Source organism: Macrobrachium rosenbergii, chromosome 1 (genome assembly GCF_040412425.1).
Source record: "Macrobrachium rosenbergii isolate ZJJX-2024 chromosome 1, ASM4041242v1, whole genome shotgun sequence".
Lineage (NCBI taxonomy): Eukaryota > Metazoa > Arthropoda > Malacostraca > Decapoda > Palaemonidae > Macrobrachium > Macrobrachium rosenbergii.
The window spans coordinates 16,396,599-16,422,043 of NC_089741.1; the positions used below are offsets into that span (position 1 = coordinate 16,396,599).

The 25,445-nt window shown below is 41.4% G+C and overlaps 1 protein-coding gene across 2 annotated transcripts in view; it reads left to right on the top strand.

The window, feature by feature from the left end:
- raptor (regulatory associated protein of MTOR complex 1) overlaps positions 1-25,445 on the top strand; it is a 109,272-nt gene that overhangs the window by 1,060 nt on the left and 82,767 nt on the right. The window contains exons 2-4 of one of the 2 annotated variants that reach the window (XM_067094793.1): positions 10,918-11,020; positions 21,430-21,671; positions 24,406-24,552. In XM_067094793.1, coding sequence (XP_066950894.1) covers positions 10,918-11,020; positions 21,430-21,671; positions 24,406-24,552 — 492 coding nt within the window. The remainder of the gene's footprint in view (positions 1-10,917; positions 11,021-21,429; positions 21,672-24,405; positions 24,553-25,445) is intronic. The other variant, XM_067095668.1, reaches the window with a different exon arrangement.

Here is a 25,445-nt window from a genome sequence, read left to right on the forward strand (position 1 = left end):
TCAGTTCTCCCACAACTGTTCGATGGATGAGCGTCCACACATAAAGAGTAGCACTGTCGGTCGGACCGTCAGCTCTAGATCATCGCCCTCTGTGCTTGCCCCCACATTTTACCAAAAGCTTCCCTGTATCACTGCTCATGCACGATAGCATTCCAGGATGGGCAGCATACAAATTACAGTATACCAACAAGAAAATAATGGTAAATTCTTAATGAGCAACCAAAATACTATAGGAAAAACCAATTTATGAAGTCATACCCAATGCAGAGCCCCTACATAGTTCCACTGTGCCTGCAACTGTGTTTGTGGAGTGAGCGCTTAGGGACCAGGAACCAGGTAGGAACCTGGCATGGACTCTTGCTCTTCAGCAGCCAATTTTTGATAAATATGAAAAAATTGAGCAGTTTATCTGCTCACAGAAACAGAGGTTTGCGATTTTCTCAAAATCCTAGGGTCAGTTATCCCCTAAGACATGTTTTTGTGTGTTTACGTTCCCCTTTATTCCCTTTTTTTTTATAATCTCTGCATGATTCAACAGATATTTGATAAAAGTGTGTGCTGATCTTGACTTTATGTAATGCAGTGAATTTGGACCCCTAAACTAGGATTCCCTGCGAGGCTATCCGAGGTTAGGTTACCATAAGTTTAGGCATAGACTAAGGAGTGACAGATTAATTTATCAAATTTAGGTCAATGAGTATCCTGGGTTAAGCATGCAAGCATTTCCCATATTCTAGAACCAGGTTAGCTATGCTTATATGGCCATGTATGCTAAGCTTAAGCTACCAGGCTAGGCTATCCAGTGATTTGTATCTTTCATGAATGCAGACAAGTCTGGTTCTGAAAAAATGATTAGGTAACTATCATTTTACATGCAAAATGGGCACCGTGTTTAGTGCCAGCTCCTTGGGGATAAATGTAAAAGCATAAAAAAAAGACTGTAAATATCGTAAATACAAACAAAAGGCATAGACTTGAACAAAAACACAAAAGGTAGTAAATATTACAATCGCCAACGGGTGGGAACCAGCCCATAGCAGTACTCATCAGTTTTACTCAAGGTATGTAGTAGCTTATGCTAGGATAATTGTTAAAGTAGGCAAGTTCTTACGAATCAAGTTGGTAACACGTAGAATACATGATGGATAGGTTGCAAGGAGTTTAAACCTGGCCAGTCATAGGCTGTGTCTATGTAGACATAGCCCAGGTTATGCCTTAAGGACTATGGGTTTTTAGCTAAACAGGAGAGTGATCTGAGGAATAGGCCTGTGTTTATTATTATCATTATTTTATTATTATTATTGTTCAGAATATGAATCCTTTTAATATGGAACAAGCCCTCAGTGGCCATTGACTTGAAATTTAAACTTCAAGGATTATGGTGTTTAGTTGAAAGCGGTAGTGGAAGGTAATAGAAAATGCAGAAAGAAGTGGTCAGTTATTAGAAAAGAAAAAATAGATCAACAAATAGGTAAATAGATGAAAATGTAAGTAAATTACAGAGAGAATTGTTTCATGGTAGTAATGTGTTGCACCTTTGCTTGAACTTCTGAAGTTCCAATTGTACAGTCCAGCAGTAGGTTAGGATGGAATATATCTTTGATATACTTATAAGTAAACCAAAAGAAGTTGAAGCTGAAGCCAGGCCATGAGGTTTAGAAAGTTACACCCATTGACCTCCATCTGTAAGCTTTAGGTTAGTTTGTTGAACACTGGGACAGGGTCAATAAATTGGTCAGTGTGATTTACAGCCAAATCCAGGCTGTAGGCCTATGTCATAACAAGAAATGCAAACCCATTGACCTGTTTACGTACTCAGTGGTTAAGTTGGTTGAACATAGCGGGTATGGGTCTGGAAGGATAACGCAAAATGGTACATTTTCATAATTTTAAGTTTTTCTTTCGTGACCCAAAATCCTGTTCCAGTGTCATAAGTATGTACTATCAAAAAAGCAGTAAATCACAACATGAAGTTACCCAGGTTGCTAGGTTATACATACCTGGGAGGGGAGCTCCCCGTAACCTGCCTTAGAACACCCAAAGTTATAGTGGGAAATGCAGAGACACATCCAAATCTAACCTAGCCTAGGATGTCAGGTCCTACCTGGCTTGGGTGTTGGTTCTCCTTCTAAGGATGTTCCCAACCCATAAGCTCACTTAGAGCACTGTAAACCTTCAAATGAAATGCGAAGATGCCCTCCTTCCTAACCTAACCAAGTATGCCAAGTCCAACTAGCGAGGTAGCCCCTGAACTCCAACCTGCCTCAGGCATTGCTTACCATAATTTTTTTTTAAATGGTCTTGCATGCTATGAAAGTTCAAATTACTCTATCAGTGTGGTTGCTTAGATGTTGGTATTAAAGTAAAAATAACAGTGATGCCAATCTGGATCAGCTAAAATAGGTCGTAACAAATGTAAACTAATCAAAGTTGAATTATGTTTTTAATGAGGTGTCATGATTAAGTTCTACAAGGTTTGTTTGTTCCTACTTATGGTATTGTGCTTTAGGCACAACTGGCAGCACCCTACTGAATACCAGCAAGAAAGGAAAGTTGGAAGAAGTCTGAAAATATGTCAGCTGGAGAAAAGTTTTTATTGGCTAAAAAATGAGAAAGACAACAAGAGACATGGTATCAAACTTTGTGAAAGACAGTTAGGGAAATGAACTGTGCATGACCCTAAGTGTTCCAGCATGACCTCACAAAATAGTAGAGTGGATATTAAAAAGAGCATTCTTGGAAAATTTCAGATCTTTCTTACATTAACAAGTAAATATCATAATAATAGCTTGCTCCTCGCTTTAAATTAAGAAGAAATTATCTATCTTCTGCTTACAATCATTGGTACTGTTCAGTTTGGTATTGATGAGGAATTAAATGATCATAGTGTTTCCCATATGTTACTTCAATTTTCAATGCTAGGAAAAACGTATTTTTGGTAGCTGCTGTGAGTCCTCAGACCCACCCACTTTTTCTTACGAAAAGGCATGGGACTGGGATGAACATTTATCTTACAAAGACCTGGCATGTAGGCTAATGAGGAAGATGGCCGACATATGCTGTTGTCTGTGAGAGAGGGACGTAGAGAGCCAAGGCAGTTGTTGTAGGATATTCTAACTTTGGGCCAACAAGTACTACTCTGGCAGAGACGAACTATAAGAGAATTCTTTGCAGTTGGTTGGTCTGTCCTATGGATCCCTGAGGGGACTTTGAGAGAGTAACTCCTTTGAGGACTCACAGCGGCTACCAAAAATAGGTTTTCCCTACGTCAAAACCTGTTCTCTTGTACTGTTATCTTCCGGATAAGAAGCTGTACAGAGTGGTAACTTCCTTTTCCTCAACAATGTTAGTTTTGGTTTAAGTTGTTATGATTAGATTTTCTGCTTGGCCACCTATCTTAGGATTTGTTGAATGAGGAACACCTAAGATTGCATAATACTTGTTCCTTCAGCTGATATTCACTACATGACAGTGCTAGCATCCATATTCTGTAAAGGTGCCATGAATTCCGCCAAGAAATCAGTCATCATTGTGCTAGAGGCATTTCACTCACCTCACAGTAAACACTGGTCACAAGGTATCCCATGTCATTTGTGTCCCAAGTAATGCCCATGAGATGATGTCTTGATATTGGTCACTTGATTTTATGTAAACCAACCTATATTCATATATTGACAGTATGCACAAAACTCAAAATCTACATTTTGTTCATGAAACTTACCCGTCAGATATATATATAGCTGTATTCTCCGAAGGTCCGACAGAATTTCAAATTTCGCGGCACACGCAGTGGCCGGTCAGGTGGTTAGTACCCATTCCCGCCGCTGGGAGGCGGGTATCAGGAACCATTCCCATTTTCCATTCAGATTTTCTCTGTCGCCGGTGTTGTCAACAACTGTTGTCTGCACCTCCGTCATAGGATTTGCTTTTTTCTAGATTACTGAGTATCTCATTGTCTTTTGGTATTTTGACTTTGGATCGGTAGATCGGCATACGCTTTTTTGACTTTTCTTTGGGTTTTGATTTAGATTATCATTATGTCTGGGTCTAGCTCTGCTAGTTACCGTGCGTGTGTGATGTCTGAATGTAAGGTGAGGTTGCCGAAAGCTGCGGTTGACCCTCACACTATTTGTTCTAACTGTAGGAAGCATATATGCATGTTGAATGATAGGTGTGATGAATGTGCTTCTTTGTCTGAAAATGAATGGAGAGCGTATGATAAATATGTGAGGAAGTTGGAGCGTGATCGACTGAGGAGGTCTTCCTCCAGGAGTGCTTCTCTTTGCGGAAGTGTTGATGTCGGCCCTAACTCCCCTGTACCTTTAGATCCTAACCCTGTGGTTTTGTCTCCTGCCCCTGAGATCGTGCCAGTGGAGACTAATATGCTTTCCGCTATGATGGAATCGATTCGTGCTTTAGAATCTAAAGTGTCAGCTCTCCAAGATAAGTGTTGTGAAGTGACTAGTGCCCCCAGTGCAGTGGAGGGGGCGTCAGACCGGCCCCATCATGCCTCTAGGCCTGGACCTCTGCTGGACTCCCAGGACTCAGGGAGAGAGCATGTCGAAAGCCGAAGGAGGGTGACGGGGAACCCCCACCGGTCTGGCGTCCCTTCGGCAGGTCCTGAAGACGTTTCCCAGGCTGCCCAGGCTCGATCTCGTGTTCGGGTCCTGAAGGACTGCTTCGCCTTCTGACACGCCCTCCCCACGCAGGGGTTGGAACCGTCAGATAGACTCTCGCCTCTTAAGAGAAGCTTTAGGGAGGAGGACGCTTCACGTCCTCTCTCTCCTACTCTGTGCTCCTCGCCAGAGTTTGTGGATGCGTTTCCCCCGCAAAAGAAGTACCGGACGTCATCCCAAGAAGACGTTTTTGAGCGCCCAAGAGCTCTCCCTCATCAAGAGAAGAGGATTAGGACGCCCCCTCGTCCTTCTGCCTCTAGGTTCCGTGATTCTCCAGAGAGAGAGGCGTCACCAACGAGGACCCTTATTGCCTCCATGCAGCAGCAACTCTCCTCGTTCATTGCAGAGAGAGAGTCCAGGTCCCGTCCTCGTCGGAAGGATGTTAGACTTCCAGTGAAGAGATCTAGGCGGTCTCCTTCTCCTGCTCCTCGTTCGTCACCTTCGTCTGCTTCGCCCGCTCGTCGTGGAAGGAATCCTAGACTCGTCCCCAGAGGGTGTTGGGGAGGATCGTCTTGACGCGTCACCCCAGGACGCCCTCCCTCCTTCTCGTTCTAGACGTCATGTTCTCCATTTTGTTGATGACGCTCGCCAGGCTTATGACGTTCGTCATGCTGCCAGACGTGACGCCCGGCTGGACGCTCAAGAAGCTCGTCATGCTGCCAGACGTGACGCCCCGATGGACGTTTTTTGACTCCCTTCAAGACGCTCCACCTGCCGTTGCTGTCGGCTCGTGGGGTTCCTGGTTCTCCAGCTGCTTTGCACGCCAGTTCCTCTTCCAAGCAGAGGTCCCTGCGGCGTGTTTCCTCTCCAACTTCTCTCTGCTCTTCCCCGCCCGATGTTGGAGATAGACTCAGGGTCTCGGAGTCTGAAGATGAGTTGAAGGATCAGTCCTCGTCGCCGGACTACCAGATCCTCGTCAAGCTGTTGAAGGAATTGTTTTCTGACAAGTTTCTGCCGGCAGTTCCTCTCTCCCTCCTTCTCAACTGACTTCTTCTAAGTCTAGGAAAGCCCGGGATTCCTGAAAATGACTAAATCGCTCTCCACTAAGCGGGCCTTCAAGAAAGTCCATTTGTGGATGGACTCCCGCAAGGCTCAAGGAAAGTCTTCTTTCGCCCTTCCCCTTCAAGACTCTCGGGAAAAGCGGCGATGTGGTATGAGACCGAGAAGACTTAGGCTTACGTCTTCCTTCCTCATCTAAGGGAGACTTCGCCTCGCTCGTTGATTCGAGTAGGAGGGCTCATCTGTCGACGGCCAAGATTCCCTGGACTCTTACGGAGATGGACCATCTTTTGAAGGGCCTTTTCAAGACGTTAGAAGTCTTCAACTTCCTTGACTGGTGTCTTGGAGCTTTGGACATTAAGTCTCGGAGTCAGGACTCGATCTCCTTGTCGGACCTTTTGAGCGTCTTGTCTTGTATGGACAAGGCGGTCCGAGATGGTTCTGACGAATTGGCCTCGCACTTTGCAACAGGAGTGCTCAAGAAGAGGTCTCTATTCTGCGGCTTCGCTACGAAGTCCGTCTCCTTGGCACAGAAAGGAGAACTGTTGTTTGCTCCCCTTTCCAATCATCTTTTCCCGGCTTCGTTGGTAAAGGACATCGCTGCAAGCTTGCAAGAGAAGACCACACAGGACCTGTTGGCTCAGTCATCGAAGCGCCCTGCGGTTCCTGTGACCTCGACGACGTCAAACCGGCAACTTTCTCCCAAGATGAAGAAGCCCTTTCGTGCCGGAGCATCCTCGAAGCCTTCTTCTCGAGGAAAGAACCTCTCGAGAGGTAAAGCCCTTGCTAGAGGTAGGGGCAAGAAGTGATGTGATTCTCCTCCAGATACCGGTGGGTGCCAGGCTTCTTGCGTTTTCCGAAGTCTGGAAAGTGAGAGGGGCAGACAGTTGGTCCCTTTCGGTTTTAGAGAAAGGATACAAGATCCCTTTCCTTTCTCCCCCTCCCTTGAGCCTTTCGCCCTTGGACCTCTCCGTAAATGACGGTCCAAGAAAACAAGAGATCCTATACGACCTGCTGCAGCAAATGCTCGTCAAGAGAGCAATAGAACAGGTCGTGAGACCTGAATTCCCGGGCTTCTACAACAGGCTGTTCCTGGTCCCGAAGCAGTCGGGAAGTTGGAGACCTGTGCTGGATGTCAGCAGCCTGAACCGCTTCGTGCGAAAAGAAACTTTCAAGATGGAAACGGGCGCAGTCTGTTCTAGGAGCCTTAAGACCTGGGGATTGGATGGTATCCCTCGACCTTCAAGACGCGCGTACTTCCACGTACCGATACATCCTCAGTCAAGGAAGTTCCTGAGGTTCGTCTTGAGGGGAAAGGTGTATCAATTCAGAGCTCTTTGCTTTGGCCTGTCCACAGCTCCCATGATTTTCACCGTCATCATGCGGAATGTAGCAAGGTGGCTGCATCTGGCAGGCGTACGTGTGTCGCTCTACTTGGACGACTGGCTGATTCGAGCGTCATCGAGGGAGAGGTGTCTGGAGGATCTTCAAGCAACTTTAAACCTGACGAAGGAACTCGGCCTGCTGGTCAACTTCGAAAAGTCACACCTGACCCCAACGCAGTCCATCGTGTATCTGGGGATTCAGATGGACTCAGTGGCTTTTCGGGCTTTTCCGTCCCCGGAACGTCAACAGCTGTGCTACGAAAAAGTCCTGGCCTTCCTAGGGAAAGAAACCTGTTCGGTGAGGGAGTGGATGAGTCTGCTGGGGACCATTTCCTCACTGGAAAAGTTTGTTTTCCTAGGGAGACTACATCTCAGGCCTCTTCAGTTCTTCCTGCAAGACAACTGGGAAGACAAGGAAAATCTCGAGTTGTCTCTCAAACTTTCCCTCGAAGTGAAGGAGCATCTCAGGTGGTGGTTGGATCCCTCGAGGCTTTCAGAGGGCGTGTCTCTCAGCCTTCCGAACCCGACCTAGTGTTGTTCTCCCACGCGTCAATGTCGGGGTGGGGAGCAACACTGGGCAAGAGAGAAGTGTCAGGCATCTGGAGAGGGGAACAGGTGGCCTGGCATATCAATATGAAAGAATTAGGGCGATTTTTCTGGCCCTTCGATTCTTCCAAGATCAAGTGTCCGGTCGCACAGTCCAGGTGAACGCGGACAATACCACTGCTCTATCTTACCTGAAAAAACAGGGAGGCACTCATTCTCGTTCCCTGTTGTTCGTTCTTGCGAAAGAGATCCTGTTGTGGGCGAGTTCCAGGAACGTTACGATCTTGACGAGGTTCGTAGCAGGCGTTCAGAACGTGAGAGCGGACCTGCTAAGTCGTCGTCATCAACTGCTCCCGACAGAGTGGACTCTGAACCAGGAAGTGTGCCAAAAACTGTGGGGTTTATGGGGTCGTCCCTTAGTGGACCTGTTTGCAACGTCAAAGAACAACAGGCTTCCGCTTTACTGCTCTCCTGTCCTGGATCCAGGAGCAGTGTCAATAGACGCCCTTCTTTGGGACTGGTCTCGTCTGGACCTTTACGCTTTCCCTCCCTTCAAGATCCTGGGAGAAGTGGTCAGGAAGTTAGCGTCGTCGCAAGATACGAGGATGACTCTGATCGCTCCGTATTGGCCTTACAAGAGTGGTTTCGGAGGTAATGTCGCTGCTGGTAGACTTTCCAAGGGTGTTACCTCTTCGTCCAGATCTACTCAGACAGCCCCACTTCGAACGATACCATCAAAACCTCTCCGCTCTCGGTCTGACTGCGTTCAGACTATCGAAATGCTGGCGAGAGCGAGAGGTTTTTCGAAGCAGGTGGCAAGAGCGATCGCGAGAGCCAGAAGAACATCCTCGATCGCAGTTTATCAATCGAAGTGGGCCGTATTTCGACAGTGGTGTACTCGCCAGAGGATTTCTCTTCCTCGACCACTGTGAGCCAGATTGCAGACTTCCTTCTTTTCCTTAGGGAAGTTCGAAGCTGGCAGTCTCTACTATTAAGGGGTATAAGAGTATGTTGTCGGCGGTCTTTCGACACAGAGGATTAGATATCGCCAACAATACGGACCTCCATGACCTCATTAGGTCGTTCGAGACGACTAAGGTACCTCAGTTTTGGTTCCATCTTGGAACTTGGACGTGGTTCTTAAGTTCCTGATGCAAAGCCCTTTTGAACCCCTTCATGCTGCTTCTTTGAGGAACTTAACAAAGAAGACTTTATTTTTAGTGGCTCACAGCTACTGCAAAGAGAATCAGTGAGATTCATGCGATATCTAAGTCAGTTGGTTTTAAAGGAGACGATGCAGTGTGTTCTCTCCAACCGTCTTTTCTTGCCAAGAATGAGAACCCGTCTCACCCCTGGCCGAAGTCCTTTGAATTGAAAGGTTTGGCGGGTATTCTGGGCCAGGAACCAGAAAGACTGCTTTGCCCTGTTCGGGCTCTTAAATTCTAATTGAACAAGACTAAAGAGTCGAGAGGTCTTGCAGACAGGTTATGGTGCTCGGTGAGAAGACCTGACGTCCCCATGTCAAAGAAATGCGCTGGCTTTCTTCTTGAGGTCCACCATTCAAGAAGCGCATAAGAGTTGTCAGGAGAGTGACTTGAACTTTTGAAAGTTAAAGCGCATGAGGTTGGGCTGTTGCAACGTCAGTAGCCTTTCAAAAGAACATGGCTCTGAACGATATTATGAATGCCACCTTTTGGAGGAGTCATTCTGTGTTCGCCTCTCATTACCTAAAGGACGTAAGAACAGTGTATGAGTCTTGCTGTTCATTGGGACCTTACGTTTCGGCTGGTACGATCTTGGGAGAAGGAGGCAGTACCCATCCTATCCTTTAATGTATGGTTAGGAATAGTTTTTAAAATTTTTTGGTTGTGTTTTTATGGTTGTGGGTAGACTGTGGGGGCAGTCTTCCCTTTCCTTAGTTTTTAACTAGTCACGATGTTTGGTAGGTCAGGTGGTTATTTTTGTCTCTTTGCTTCCTTCTTGAGGGCTACGATCTGGGCACATAGTGGTCACGTCCCCGTTGACAGATCGTCTGGAACTCTCCAACCATATAGGTCTCTACCTCGTTGGAAACTCCAGTAAAGCAGACGCAGACTTGGGTGACAGTAATCACGAAGTCAGCTATGCTAAAAGGTAAGGAACCAAGATGTGTAATCATCTACATTGTTTTGTTTCTCAATCCTATGCTGTCTCTGCCCACCTCCAATGGTGTGATTCAGCTATATATATATCTGACGGGTAAGTTTCATGAACAAAATGATATTTTAATGATAAAATAAGGTTTGTTCATACTTACCTGGCAGATATATATATTCGTAGTGCCCACCCACCTCCCCTCAGGAGACAACGGCACTATGAAAATCTGAATGGAAAATGGGAATGGTTCCTGATACCCGCCTCCCAGCGGCGGGAATGGGTACTAACCACCTGACCGGCCACTGCGTGTGCCGCGAAATTTGAAATTCTGTCGGACCTTCGGAGAATACAGCTATATATATATCTGCCAGGTAAGTATGAACAAACCTTATTTTATCATTAAAATATCATATTCTTAACAATCAGAAATGCAGTTTTTAGTTCAGTGGTTGAACAGATGAAAAATATTTTTGAATCATTGGTACAGGTAATTTCCTGTTGCTAGAGGGATCCCTCTACCTTCTGCCATCATACTGTTTTTCTTCCCTTTGTCCTCTAATCATTGGAGAAAGTTGTAGTTTTTCAATGTCTATTATTAAGATTGCAGATGATAGACATAGACTTCTATAGATGAATTTGAACATACTGCCAGTGAGGTTAGGTAATGTCATATGTGAGAATAGTATTCTAAAAGGGTTTGATACGGAAAATATGAATCTGGTAATCAAGATGTAAAAGTTAATATCCAAATGGATCTTAAATATTTTTTGTAAGGTGATTGGTAATTATAAGAAAGCTATTCCTCCAAGATGAGGATGAAAGAACCTTGACTTGTAATGTAGGTAGAGGAGGTGGTTAAATTTCATGAAAGTATATTTAATTAGCCAGACATAATCTAAAAATGCTTATACAATGAAAGATGTAGCTGTTAAATGACTATCCAGTGAGTAGCTTTTTCCATTGAATTGTTATGTGCCCTTGATCAAGTGAATTGATTGTAATCAAGTTTAATAACAGAAATATCTCTGGAATATGCAGCATTTGATTAAGCTGTGCTTACCTCCGGTTCAGTCGTACTAAGCTTTAGTGCATTTATTATACAAGAATTTTACATCTTATGACTAGCAGTTGAATTTATTTTTTCAGTTTCTTTATTTTTTTCATATATCCAATAGATGAAAACAGTGAGTGTGGCTTTGGTTCTGTGCCTCAACATCCCTGTGGATCCACCTGACATTGTGAAGATTCAGCCTTGTGCACGTCTGGAAGCATGGACAGGTAAGATTTTTTTAGACTGAAGTTGAAGATGCTGAATTTTAGATGCTAAAGTTATTTATTTTAAAATTAAAAAAAGGACTGTACTCAACTAATGGTTAGGGTATGGTCTCAGAATTAATGAAAATCAAAGATTTCGTATCATTGATAATTGTTAGCCATTTAACCAGACATTGGAATGAGAATATTAGAAAAATAAATTGGTCAGAAGGTTTTGTGTATCAAGTACATTAGGCTAGCTCAAAAGATGAATGGTAAAGTGAGTAAAAGTGGTAGAAGTTAAACTAAGTTGAATATTTATGAAGTCTTTGATGAATTAAATTGAAGAAATTCACATTCATGGTGCACTGCTGTGTGTTGGTTTGAATTAGAACAGTCACCAGAAGTTCAGTCAGTACACAGTGATAGCCTATGTCTTATATAAGACATAAATTACTAGTTACAGTTATTTATAGGTTGTTGAGATAGTTATTGAGCCAGTGTGTGTCAATGGCTGAATACTGTACTCACTATTGTGAGTAACCTTTACTATTAATCTTCAGAAATGACAGATTATATCTTTGCTTTTAGAAATTGTGTGGCAAAAAAAAAAAGCTAAGGCTTGTTTCCCTGAGACAGAGTAGCAGGAATAGGTCTTTTTGGCAGAGCTACTTAGTAGTCTTTGCTGATTATCTTTGCATTTAAGATTCCAGGATCATCCTGTTTTTGATCAATCAGTCATTCCTGGCTGAAGTTGTTTTGATGTTAGATGGCAAAGACATTTTGTAGGCTGGAGCAGTAAATTAGCAGTGCTGTGCAGGTCTTCAACAGTTGACATTTACTAGGAGCAGAGAAAGAAATAAGGTCCCTCTGGTTTCCTTTGTTATATTTATTCACTTCTTGTGTCCCTTAGGCAGAGAGGAAATTCACAGTGTTGGCAAAGGTAATCAGTCAGCTTACTGTAATCCATTAGAACAGGAGGATTCAATAGTGCAAACTAAGCAGAACCTGAATATCTCATACACTTTAAGGGGGATTTTACAGGAGTAGCAGCAAGATCCCCAGAATGGGAACTGACATTAATTCTTGAGAGATTATGGAGGAACTAGGAGAATGGGCATCATTCTAGAGCTTCATCTTGAAGACTACCCTCTTGTTTTTGCATCTGCCAACAAGGTCAGAAAACTGCAAGGCTAACCAAGTTAGGATACAGTACCAGATATGGGTTGTCAGCTGACCTCTTATGAACTACTACCAGACTTGATAGCAAGTGTGCCAAATTCCAGGATGAGATGATACATGACACTCTGGTTTTCCAGCTGTTTCCTCTTATTCTGATTTGATTTACAGGTCAGTGACTCTCACGGGAAAGAATTAACAAATTTCCATGACAGAGTAAGAAAAAGAAGAATATTCCTTTTCAAGTGAGAACCTTGTCAATATATCTAGAATAGGCATTATCTTCCAGACCAAGGAACTGAGACATTTTCTCCATAAATATGTGAGAAAAATGCCTTGAAGAACACTGTTTCAATCCAGTGTCTCATTGGATTTCATTCACAAAGTAAGGGCATTCAACTTATATGTTTAATTTAAGCAATTTGTCTTATTCTGCTTGGTGCTGTTAATAATCAAGTGTTGCCATATTTCAGCCAAGGGAAATATGGTTTTGTGTAGCCAGTAACTTTTTTGATAAGTAAGTCAACACATTTGTTAATTGGTTCCTCTTGTCCAGAACTTATAAGACACAAGTCAGACAGTGACTTGGAATCTCACTTCATACATATAACTGTATGTTGATCTTGTGCAAAGAATAAGTGATATATGAATTTGAAGTATCCTTTATTTTTTTTTTTTGTAGCATCATGGCTTTTCAGGACGATGTCAGTAGCAGGATATGTATCAACATTATCTATGCAACTCCATAATTCAGGTGTATTTGCTCATGGTAAGAAGGGTTTATGTTAAAGGGCCTAGGTAAGTTGACCCTGAAGATGATAAGATGAGTGGAAGATTTTGCTTCTCCCTAGATATGCACCAAGACATGACAGTATTTGGACGAAAAAAAGTTCTGTCACTGCAGGGATGTAGGCATTTATGGAGCTGAAATGAATTATAGAATACATGAAGAAATTCTAATGTTGGTCTGTTCTTGTCTTTTAGCCTTGAACTCATATTATGGTTTTCCTCATCTAGTTCCTTTTGAAGGGATGGTAGATGCTGTAATTCATACTTGCCATGGTTAGAAGGGTATGTCTTCACCTATATTTTCATGGCAGAACTGCGTTTATAGTATTTTCATTGAATATCAAATTGAGGCTAATAGCTTTTTATTAGTCTGAACAGTAATGTTTACCCAAGTCTGATAACCTTTGTAGTGAACTGCTGAGGGAAATCCCTTTGTAGTGAACTGCTGAAGGATTTCCCTCAGTACCTGATCTTCAGGCACAGTGTTTCTGTACCAGGAGTTGACTAAACAAAGATATTGAAATGTAGGGTTTTTGCTGGCAGCTGCCCTGAGAATGGTAAGAACCATCAAGTAGTTAACAAAGGTTTTGCATCAGGGAGATTGGGTTATATTATGCTGTTGGTGTTTAGGAAGCTTGGCTCTCCACACTGCCTTTTTTGCCTCTGAGATCTATAGCAGTACGATGCTGTCTTGGAGCAGTTACTCATTGAAATAAATGTTCACAAGGTTAGAGCACTACAGTATTAGTCTGTAACTTTGTCTTTTGGTGTCTGGGTCTTTAAGATGTCAGTTTACCTTAGTTATTTTTTATCACTTTCATTTTTGCATCTTCATAGGCCTTGGGTTGGCACCTTGATGTAGTTCATAGGCCCTGGAGTGCACTTTGCTTCAATGTGTTCCGGGGGGCATGCCAGTAAATTTCAACTTAAATTTTTTCAGTGAGCTTTGAATGCTAACTAGTAAGCCGCCTTGCCTTACTGTGGAATGCTTATGGGGAATAGCTAACTGGTTCGTAGCAGTTTAAAGGTTGTCATCTAGGTCTTTGACAAAGAGAAATCTAAAAGTAACGAATGCACAAGTGGATGAAATAGGGTGCTTACTTGTGTATTGTAGACATTCTAATAAAGAACCAGTATATAGGTTATATAAATTCAAGTTCTTTGTTACTGATTACCAACTTGATAAACATTTTATTTGTGTGGTTTGTAGTTCATCTAGTATCCACAGTTTTCAGAAAATAGAGAAAATGTACAAATTATATTTCATAGATATAGAACTTGATTTTATATAAGTAACTTACCCAGTAATTACAAAGCTATTAGTTTCTTTTAACCAGCTGCTTAAAATTTTGAAAATGCGGGTCACGCTAGTTTGTTTTGGTTATGGCGATGGTCTCCACCCACTTTCGGGTGGAAGAAGAGGTGCAACATAACAAAGAACTTCAATTTGTTTCTGCTGGCTGTGATTGAAGGATTGGTTGGCAGCAGCTTGAATTTTGAAATTTGTACTGTACTGGTTGTTTGTTTTATCTATGATTGGTGAAGTATTTATTTTCGTAGCCTTTCGGCACAATTTAGATAGTGTTAGGCGACTTTTGATCATTGGTTTACGACTTTTTGCCCATTTTTTGGACTTGCCTTTATAATTTTCCAGGATGTCTGACGCTATACTTGCCACATGCTAAGTTGGCAGTGATGGCCCGCCCACTTCATTAGTTTGAGTCCTTATCTGCATTTTCATAGAAAATATTTTGATATGATATAATCCTCTGTCCATTTCCTGTGTGAAATGTTAATTATTGGAGAACTAGAGTTAGAAATTCTTTCATTGAATCAAAATGTCATTCAGAGTAGGAAAAAAGAATTTATATATGTTACAGGAAATCAAAGCCGAAGAAACAAAATTATTGTCGAATGTAAACAAGTTGCTATTTCAGGGCATTATGTTACATATGGATTGAATAAAAACAAATAATACAAGCCATGTTTCGTAATAACTTATATACTGTTGATTGCATACCTATAAATTTGCTGATTGCATACCTATAAATATGCTATATGATTATATGAATCATAAGACACCATAAAATATGCATGATGGCAGTGGGGAGGTAAAATGTCCAGATGAACAGCCACTCTGTGATCAGCTGATTCTGACAGCTTGCTCATCGTAGACAATTTGACTGAGTAAGTCAGTGTTGCCATCTTTATATTTTGCTGTAAGTTTCGGTGTGTTATAACTCAGTCTAACGATCCTTTTAGATCGGAAACTTGCTGCAATTATATGTAAACATATTATTAGGTAAAATAAATATATATCTTGATACGTCAAACATTTAAGTGACTGAACAAAAGAAAACAAATTGATTCATCATTGGATACATCAAACAATACCTCAAAATAACAAATTCATTCGTCATTGGTACTTTAAACATTTCATTTAAGTACAGCAATTACTTCAATCATGGCTTTTTGACTCCTCACTGTCACTGGTAATGTTTATAATAAATTTTTCAGTTAGATGGTCACATGCTATATCACTTCTATAAATATCCTCCACTTCTCTTGTGTGATGCATATATGACCTCCAATCCTCTGCTGTTACTCTGTCTAGTGCACGTTTAGTCATATGTTCAACATTTGTCAAAGTCTGATTTTGATTTGAATTGCATTTCTTAACCTCATTTTTTATTTGTGCCCAAATCACTTCTGTGGGGTTGAATTCGCAATGATAAGGAGGACGTCTAAGTATCTTATGGCCAGCATCTCGAGCGATTTTGTCAATGTCATACTCCTGTAGATACTTGTGCTGCTTTACCACATCAAGAAGTTCGCATTTGGTAAAAGAAGGGTCATGAGCTATATTGTGTTTGGTTAACCAGGAGACAATTGCTGCTTTCTTTGAACTGCTGACAGGTGCTTTGTTTGATAATTTGGAATGATATGAAGAATTATCTGAGACATTGACAGACCGAGCTGGAATGTTTGCCAGTAGATGTGTTTGAAACCATGATAGGAAGCATGTATGATTCATACTGTGATGGTAATCGCCCTTATTACCACTTTTTGATAGAAAAATTAGCAACCCTCCGGGTACGAATCCATTTCTCCCCCAGCATGCACTATGATAAACCTAGCTCCCTTTCCCATTTTCACTCTTGGACCAACAATTCCATCAGGTAATGTCCAACAATTGTTCATACACTCTTTGATTGACCCATGTTTCATCCACGTATATTTCTGGCCTTGGAGTGTCAGATTTTCTGTTTTCATCAATAAGTCTTAGATATTTATTTCTTGCAAGAACAATATCATTCCTTTCCATTAACAACTTCCTGCCACTTTCAACCTTTTTATAGCGTAACCCAATTTCCTTAACAAGCTTGAGAAGGGACGTATAAGTATCAGGAAAATTCACAGGTGGCTCCTTCACCTTTTCTAGTAATTTCTCGATTGCTGGCATTTCGCCTCTTTCGTAGAAAGCCATTATCTCCCGGCGTACACAATCCTTATCAAAATTATCCAAAGCTCCCATTACAGGTGATGTTCTGGTCCTAGGGGGTGGGGAGTACATTTCTGCACGCTTGTGTTGTTGCTTTATTCGCTGAATGGAGTGGACGGATATTCCCGTTGCAGCAGCAGTCCTTTTTAAAATACCGTCTTCGCATTCCTGATTATGCTGCTCACGATTCTCATCTGGCTCATTATCTGTTCAATACGTTTGGTGTCTCAAGAAATCCTCCATTATTAAAGTCAAGACACTCCTCCTGTATACTTCAGTGTATGTATATCTCGGAATGGTTACTGCTGCCAGCTGTTTCTTTTTATTCTAGGTTATCTCGGTTAACTACTGCGTTTGAAATTCCCTCCAGTTTCAATTCACCGGCTATTTTAGTGATCATTTTGCCCCCCTACATAAGACGCATGTTTTTTAAGCATTAAACGTGTTATTTGGACACTGAGACTACTACTGTATATTCATTTTATATAGCATCTCCATATTTAAATGACTTGAATGATTGACGTGATTTTGACCTATCTTTTATGTATTTACTGGAGATTGAAGATAAATGAATCAGACTACATTCGAAAACGTGTAAAATCCTTGACTTTGACTATTTGAATTATAATGTAATCATAATATTCTCAAAGTAATTAGAGGTGTTAATAATTTGACATACTTTTTTCTTTTCTTTAAAGACTATAATTGACTGCTACAGGAAAAACAACTTGATTTAGTACTTGCAAGCACATTGAACACACTCAAATGAATAGCCACACGAATATTTGCTGTATTCCAGTCACCACCTTCTCTTACAAAGGGGCAGGGCATCACCGCCAACTTAGCGTGTGGCAAGTATAGGAGTTCTAGTATTAGGTACTGTAGCAAGGGCTGCAATACTAGACTTACTAAAGAATCCTATGACTCTTACACTGTTTGTGTTCAATATAGGGAACAAACCTGTTCAGTGGATTTACAATGTGAGGAATGAAGTGACTGGGATTTAAAGAAGTGGAAGACTTTAGATTCACATCTTAAGAAACTAGCTAGAGATAAGAAGAGGAAGGCTATTGCTAGGGAATCTAGTAAAGCCTTAGCTAGCCAGGATTCATCCGCTAAATCGGATGCAATTGCACCTGTAATTTCTTATGGTCCCGTTCCATCTCCTCCACCTGTGCAATCCTCTCCTTTACCCGGCTCTCACATTTCCGATCCCAACACCATCATCAGTTTGGAGTCGAAAATTGACGCTCGCTTTGAGTTAATTGTGCAATCAATTGCTAAATTAGCATCATCCATGAAAGTGTTAATGGATAAAAGTGAGTCAGAGGCCCCCGTGGCACCCAGTGCAAGTGCAGTGGTAGTGGAGGAGGTGGCTGTTCGGCCAGTCGATTCTCTTAGGCCAAGGTCCCTGACATTCACCCCAGCACCTGGGAGGAGTCAAACTGGTAGCGTAAGGGATGTCAGTGGGGTCTGCCCTGAGCATTCGCCCCCTCGGTTCAGTCTGTTGATGAATCCCAGACCGCAACCAAAGGCCGTTGGTGTAAAAAAGGCAGGGGTTCAGCGTGTCCCTTGTCAGCCACTGGGATAACCTGGAGCGATTCTCTTCTGCTACATCAGATGACGATCATAAATTGGTACCGAAACACCTTGTGGCGTGTAGACATTCTTCATTGCTTAAGGGAACTCCTTCATCAGGAGTTGTGCACCCAGCACCTTCACCTCTACAATAAGCGCCCGAGCCGCCAGCAACTAGCATCGAAGCGCCCAAGCTCCCTTTTACAGATGAGCACCCACTGGCACCCTTTCGCCATCAAGTTTCGTCATTGGCTCCCGTCTCTACAGTGCTCCCTGAGCGCCGGTTGGCACCTGCTCCTCCACCACGTCATTGTAGTATCGTCTCAGAGAGTGTTCCTCCTTCGGTTGACCCGATTCAGAGCAAACTAGATAATATTCTAAGTTTGCATCAGAAAGCTCCTCCTACAGCTCAGACGACGATGGACTTATCGCTTTCTCCTGTTTCTTCTAAAGAAGAGGTTGCTCCAGATCGAGATGCTCCTTCTTCAGGGTACTCTGCATTATTGAGGTTCCTGCTAGCGACCTCCCCAAGCTTCTTTTTGCCAGCTACTCCCTCCTCTCATGCTTTGACTTTCTTTATGGAAGCTCCCTCAGCTACACCTGGGACCACTGCAATTCTTCCTCAGAGCCAACTGGAAAAAGAAAAAGTTCCCAGACTCGTTTGTGTTCCTGAGAACGGTAGAAATCAAGGAGGATCTTTGTTGGTGGAGTTCCAGGAAGAGGCTATCAGAAGGGAAATCTCTTCTACCTCTGAACCCCAGCCTAGAGCTCTTTTCAGACACGTCAAACGTAGGTTGGGGTTTGGGGTTAAAAGAAGTGTCATGTACCTGGTCTCAAGAACAGCAAAACTGGCACATCAGTGTAAAGGAGTTAGAGGCTATATTTCTGGGCCTACAGTGCTTTGCTTCAGAAGTTCACGGGAAGACAGTAGCAGTGCATTCAGACAGCACAACGGCACTGGCGTACATCAAGAAACAGGGGAACTCACTCTTTCTCCCTGTATGAAGCGGCAAGGGGTCTTCTTCTCTGGTTACACCACAACAACACAAGTGATAGCACGGTTTATCCAGGGGAGACTCAACGTTCTGGCGGACGAATTGAGCCGTCAGAAACAGATCCTTCCCACGGAATGGACATTAGACCCGTTGGTTTGTCTGGATCTGTGGAAGCTCTGGGGGATACCCATGATAGATTTGTTCGCGTCCTCCAGGAATCACCGACTTCCTCTCTTCTGCTCACCAGTCCCAGATCCCTTAGCATGGGCGACTGACTCAATGTTGCAGGACTGGTCGGGCAAAGATATGTACAGTATGCCTTTCTCCTATTCAGTTGAATGAGACAAGTCACCAACAAATTCTGGTCTCATCAAAACCTGTCCATGATTTTGATAGGCTCCGTCTGGCCAGCGAAGGAGTGGTTCCCGGATCTGATGGAACTTCTTGCGGACTTCCTGAGACTGCTGTCACAGAAGCAACAACTTCTCAGGCAACCTCACTTCTGACGGTTCCACCAAAACCTATCTTCTCTGGCCCTAACAGGATTCAAACTGTTAGGCGACTGCTCCGAAAAAAGGGCTTTTCAAGAGCAGCTGCAGATGCGACTGCGAAGTGCAGAAGACAGTCATCAGATAATGTCTACCAGGCTAAGTGGTCCATCTTCAGGTCTTGGTGCAGACGAAATGTGTCCTCTTGTAATACCTCTGTAACAGAAATAGGGGACTTTCTTCTGTTCCTATGCTCCACTAAAAGACTTTCCACCTCTACCATTTAAGGCTGCAGGGCAATGCTTAGCTCAGTTTTCCACCATAAAGGGATGGACTTATCATCTAACCAGGATTTGCCCGACCTTATTAAGTCCTTTGATACCACAAAGCTTAAGGAAAAACCTTTGCTGTCCTGGAATCTAGACGTGGTACTTAAATGGCTAGCCAGTTCACATTTTGAACCCATGCAGTCTATCTCTTTATGGGATCTTACCAGGAAAACTTTTTCTGGTCGCCTTGGCCACTGCCAAAAGATCCAGTGAAATCCATGCTTTTGACAAAAATATTGGATTTTTTCGCGAATACAGTTTGCTCCTTTTCCTTACACTTTTTAGACAAGAACAAATTGCCATGGAATTCATGGCCTCGTTCTTTTACGATCAAGAGGTTGTCCGAGATAGTAGGCCCACCTGAAGAAGAAGAAAGAGCTGTCTGTCCAGTAAAGGCCCTTAAGTTTTATCTTCACAGAACGAAGACTATTTGTGGTACATCAAGGAACCTTTGTTGTTTTGTGAAATATCCTTCTCGACCCTTGTCTGAGAATGCCCTGGCATACTTTCTCAGGAACTTGATTTCAGGAGCACACTCCATGGTGACCGAAGACTCTCTCTCCTCTTGCAAGGTAAAAGCCCATGAGATAAGAGCGGTCACTACGTCTTTGGCGTTTAAGTGCAATTTATCCATCCCCCATGTCGGTTGTCCAATCGACGTTTTGGAAGTGCAAGTCGGTGTTTGCATCTCATTACTTTAGGGATATTGAAACTACTTACGATCAGTGCAGTACCTTGGGTCCGTTTTACGCAGCTGGCATGGTGTTGGGGGAGGAGACGTAGAAAGCAATGTCCTTTCTTTAATCTCTTTGCCTTGCTTAGGGTGTCAAGTTTTTTGGGGAGCCTAGGAGTACTATGTATTTGGAGTACCCTCCAGTCTCTTGGTTGTGTATTGGTGTTTTTTGGTGGTTATGGTAAGTTGATTTGCTGTGGTTATTTTGTGTGGTACTGCACCCTGGGGAAGGGCATCATGGTTTTCTTTGTTAGCCCTTGGAAATTACATGATTGGAGCCCACCCACCTCCCCTCACTTGGACATAAGGGCACAAACAAATTGAAGCTCTTTGCTATGTTGTACCTCTTCTTCCACTCAAAAGTGGGTGGGGCACGTCGCCATGACCAAAACAAACTAGCGTGACATGCAATTTCAAAATTTTAAGCTGCCGGTTAAAAGAAACTAATATCTATGTAATTACTGGGTAAGTATATATAAAACTTTATTTTATTAAAAAAATGTCATTTTTATACCATTTTTCCTTACTGGTTGATTTTTACTGTCTTTCACCTAGCCAAGCAGGTGGAATGAAAGAAGGACATTATTTTCAAGATTGATGTAGTGCACTCTCTCTTGGTATTAATGTCTCACATAGGAGATTTAGGTTCAAGTTTAGTCTTGCCACAGCTGGCAAATAAGCTTTTTTCATTGCACTGCAAAGATTCACCACAGTGAACTGGAAAATTGTCAACATTTTTATTTTAAAGGGCAATTTCATCCTTAATTTTGACTTATTTGCTTAAAAAGGGCCCCTGAATGTATTAAAAATTCTTATATTTATATTTTTTTTTTATTTCAGATCCCTTGTCTATGCCCCCTTCAAAGGCAATTGAAGCAATAGGGAATAGCTTACAGAAAGCTTATGAGAGATGGCAACCAAGGGCTCGTTACAAGCAATCTTTGGACCCAACTGTTGAGGAAGTGAAGAAACTGTGCATGTCTCTGCGACGAAATGCAAAAGAGGAAAGGGTACTTTTTCATTATAATGGCCATGGAGTTCCTAAACCTACAGCTAATGGTGAAATTTGGGTATTTAACAAAGTAAGTGCCTACTCAGTAGTTTATTTTTGGAAATGTAATCACATTTGTAGGCAGATAAATATTCAGTAATTGGTTTTGTTTTCTAGAATAGTGGTCAGATCCAAAAAGGAAAGCCACTCATTACAGTATGTGGATTAGGTTCATTGATATTTTCAACTTTGATTTTTAGAGCCAGCAAAACTCTTTACTCGTTTTCCATTTCATGCTCTTTCTAATTGAATAAACACCAGTTCAGAACTTATGGTAGACTGACAGTTCATAAAAATGTAGTACTGTACAGTATTTTATTGCTATATTATCTTATCTACTATATTATGGGGCAAAAATCTATTAAATTTTATGTTTTCTTTACATAACAGTAGTCAGCTAAATTCAAGCCAATGTTACTATCTATATAAAAAGAAGTGGGAATTTTTCCTCTTTCAGTCAAAATATGTCTAATACAGCATTAGTCACCAGATATAGGCGGTCATTCTCAGTAGTATGACAGTAAGAGTCTTGCCTTTATGTGAACAAGCTTATGTACATGGCAACAAATATTAAGTAACAGTTTTCTTAAATCATTGGACATGTATTGCTTAATAATGTGGCATCTGGCACCTCTGGAAAGGGAGTGGAGCCTTAAAGCCTTATCATGTTTGTTTGCTTGATTTCATTCAACTTTCAGTCATAAAGATTCCTCAGAAATTATAAAATCATTGATACTTGAATGCAGTAACAGCTCTATACAGGCGGTCCCCGGTTTACGACGGGGGTTCCGTTCTTGCGCCGCGTCGTAACCCAAAAATCGTCGTAAGCCGGAAAATCGTCGAAAATCGTCAAAAATCATAAGAAAACCTTACTTTTAATGCTCTGGGTGCATTGAAAACGATGTAAACTGCATTATTATTGAGTTTTACATCAAAAAAACCTTCAAATTATGATTATTCTGCCGTTTTGGGGCCATATTTCTTTCGTCGGATCGGCGTACGATGCGTCGTAACCCCGGAACATGCGTCGTAAGCCGGGAAATAATTTCTGATGAATATATTTGAAAAGCGTCGTAACCTCGGAACGTTGTAAGCCGGAACCGTCGTAAACCGGGGACTGCCTGTATATTATTCTTGCAATTTGTTTTTGTAGTGACAGTTCAGAGTAGAATATCAGTCATTCTTCTTTAAAACCTACTGTGAAATCTAACTCATAATTGACGTTATGGCACAGATTTGTAGTAGAATTCATGGGTAATTGGAAATGCAAACTTAAATAATGAAAGAAAATGTTTTAATATTTGACAATATCCAAGGCAAACTTTGTAGAACAGAATAGGAATGATTGCACTGTTATGAGAGAGAGAGAGAGAGAGAGAGAGAGAGAGAGAGAGAGAGAGAGAGAGAGAGAGAGAGAGAGAGAGAGAGAGAGAGAGAGAGAGAGAGAGAGAGACATTGATGAGTTGTTGGGCAGATTCTTGGAATGGCAATATTGCTTTTTACTATACTACATAAAATTTCAAGTAACCATTGTATTTAATTTTCTAAGAAATTCATTATTTGATTTGATAGTTGCTGTAACATTCAAAAATAGTAAAAAGAAGGTGGAAAGATTCAACAATAGACTATGGTGTCACTGACTCTCTGTTATAGTCTCTCCTTTTAAAAATTGCTTTTCATGGAAAAAACATTCATGAAAAAATCTGAGGAAAGTAAAAATGTTTATCACCACGAATAACTTGAAATCTACTGCGCAGGCAATAAAAGTTTTATATTGTGCAAAAAAATGCTATGTATTGAGAGATCTTTTAGTTTCATTGCAAGTATTGCAGCCTTAAGCCATACAGGCCAACTCCAAACTATTTAGAATAGAAGCATAGTGAGAAATTCTATGAGTTTACAGACTACTTTAACCTTGGTAAAGATTTTCCTTTTATGACAGTAGCCTTGTAAACAGCTAGCATTTGATCCATGCCAAAGTCAGTGAAGTTTGACTGTCAATAGGTCAAGTAACATCCACTGACTTGCATTTTCTCGCCCAAAGTTCCCAGGCTCATCACATCAAAGAGAACACTTGTAGATTTAACTAGATTTGTTTAAACTACCTTAGATATTTACTGCCACAGAAGCCAGCTAACTTTTAACACTTTGAAGTACAAATGCAAATTTGTAGAAACTAGAGCAATTACCATTACCACTTATGATGATGCAATAATACAGTAATACTGTTCATAAAGGAAAATGATTAAATATTGTAATCGTGATACAGAGTACCACAACCAGAAATTGACAAACTATTTTCCAGATCTGTATGAATGAATCCATCTGAGAAATTCCAATTACTTCGTACATATTCAGTGTTATTAAGTATCCAAACATGTTAGTTTTGCAGATTTAACATATATAATTTGCATTGTGTGGTCATATTCTGAAATAAATTTAGCAAGATTATACATTTTCAGTACAAAAAAATTCAATGAACAAAGCTAATGAAAACTGTTATTTCAATATTGTTGGCAATAGTACAACTTTCTTGTAAAGTGAAAAATGTAAAAACATTGAGTTACTTTAGGCTTGCTTTAATTGTCTTAGAAAATTAATAAATGAAAGGTACAGTATTTTTATATGAGACCAATCATTAAGAACCTCCACTAAACATACATATGTAAATTTTGAGAAGTAGTTTAGGTGTATGTAAGAGATGTTTTGTATCTTTGAAATTGCAGAATTGTTGAATTAAGTAAGATGTATTGTTATAATTTCAGAGCTTCACTCAGTACATCCCTTTGTCCATATATGAACTGCAGGCATGGATGGGTGCACCATCTATTTATGTTTATGATTGTTCAAATGCAGCTATTATCGTAAAATTGTTTGAACAGTTTGCTGAACAACATGAAGAAGAGATGAAGGTAAGTTTTATTTAATTAAATATTAATCAACACCAGGTTATGCTTGCGTTTTGCTACATTATGGGAATATGTTTTTAATTCTATCATGTAATTGTTTATAGGAAATGCCATTTTGACTGTAAGGCACAATCAGCAGCAAAAGAGAAAATATTTTTTTTATATAAGTAACTTACCAAGTAATTACACTGCTATAGTTTCTATTAACCGGCAGCTAAAAATTTTGAAATTCTTGGGTCACGCTATTTTGTTTTGCTAGGTGACTAACACCGCCCACTTTCGGGGTAAGAAAGAAACAACTAGCAAAAGGATTCAGTTTGTCTCTGCTGGCTAATGGCCGTACACCAGCTTTTAGCAGCAGCTCTGATTTTGGAATTCGTCTTTCCTATTGATTTCTCACCGCATTTGGTGAAGTATTCTTGCTTGGATAGCCTTTCAGCATGGTTAGACAGAGTTAGATTGTTTTTTTTACCTTTATTGTGATTCTCTTTATAACGACTTTCCTTATTTACCGATTGTAACTTTAGTTGACTTGTTTTTTCCATATGTCAGACTCAAGTGTGACTAGCGAATACGCGTTTGACTAAGGAATCTTTGATTCACATTCTATCTGCACGGATTGTAGGGGACAAAATTGTTCAGAAGACTTACGATGTAATGAATGTGTAGACTGGGACAGTAAGAAGTAGAAGACTAAGATCTCATGTAGACAAACTGGCTAGAGATAAAAAGAGAAAAGCGACAGCCAGACAGATTAGTAAGTCTTTAGCTAGTTAGGGATCTCCTGTTGATCATGACATTGACAATGCTAACGTCAAGATTGAAGTTCCTGTTATTCTGTTGATCCTGTGCCCAGTTCTCCTACTATGCTACCCGCTCCTTTACCTGTCTCTCTC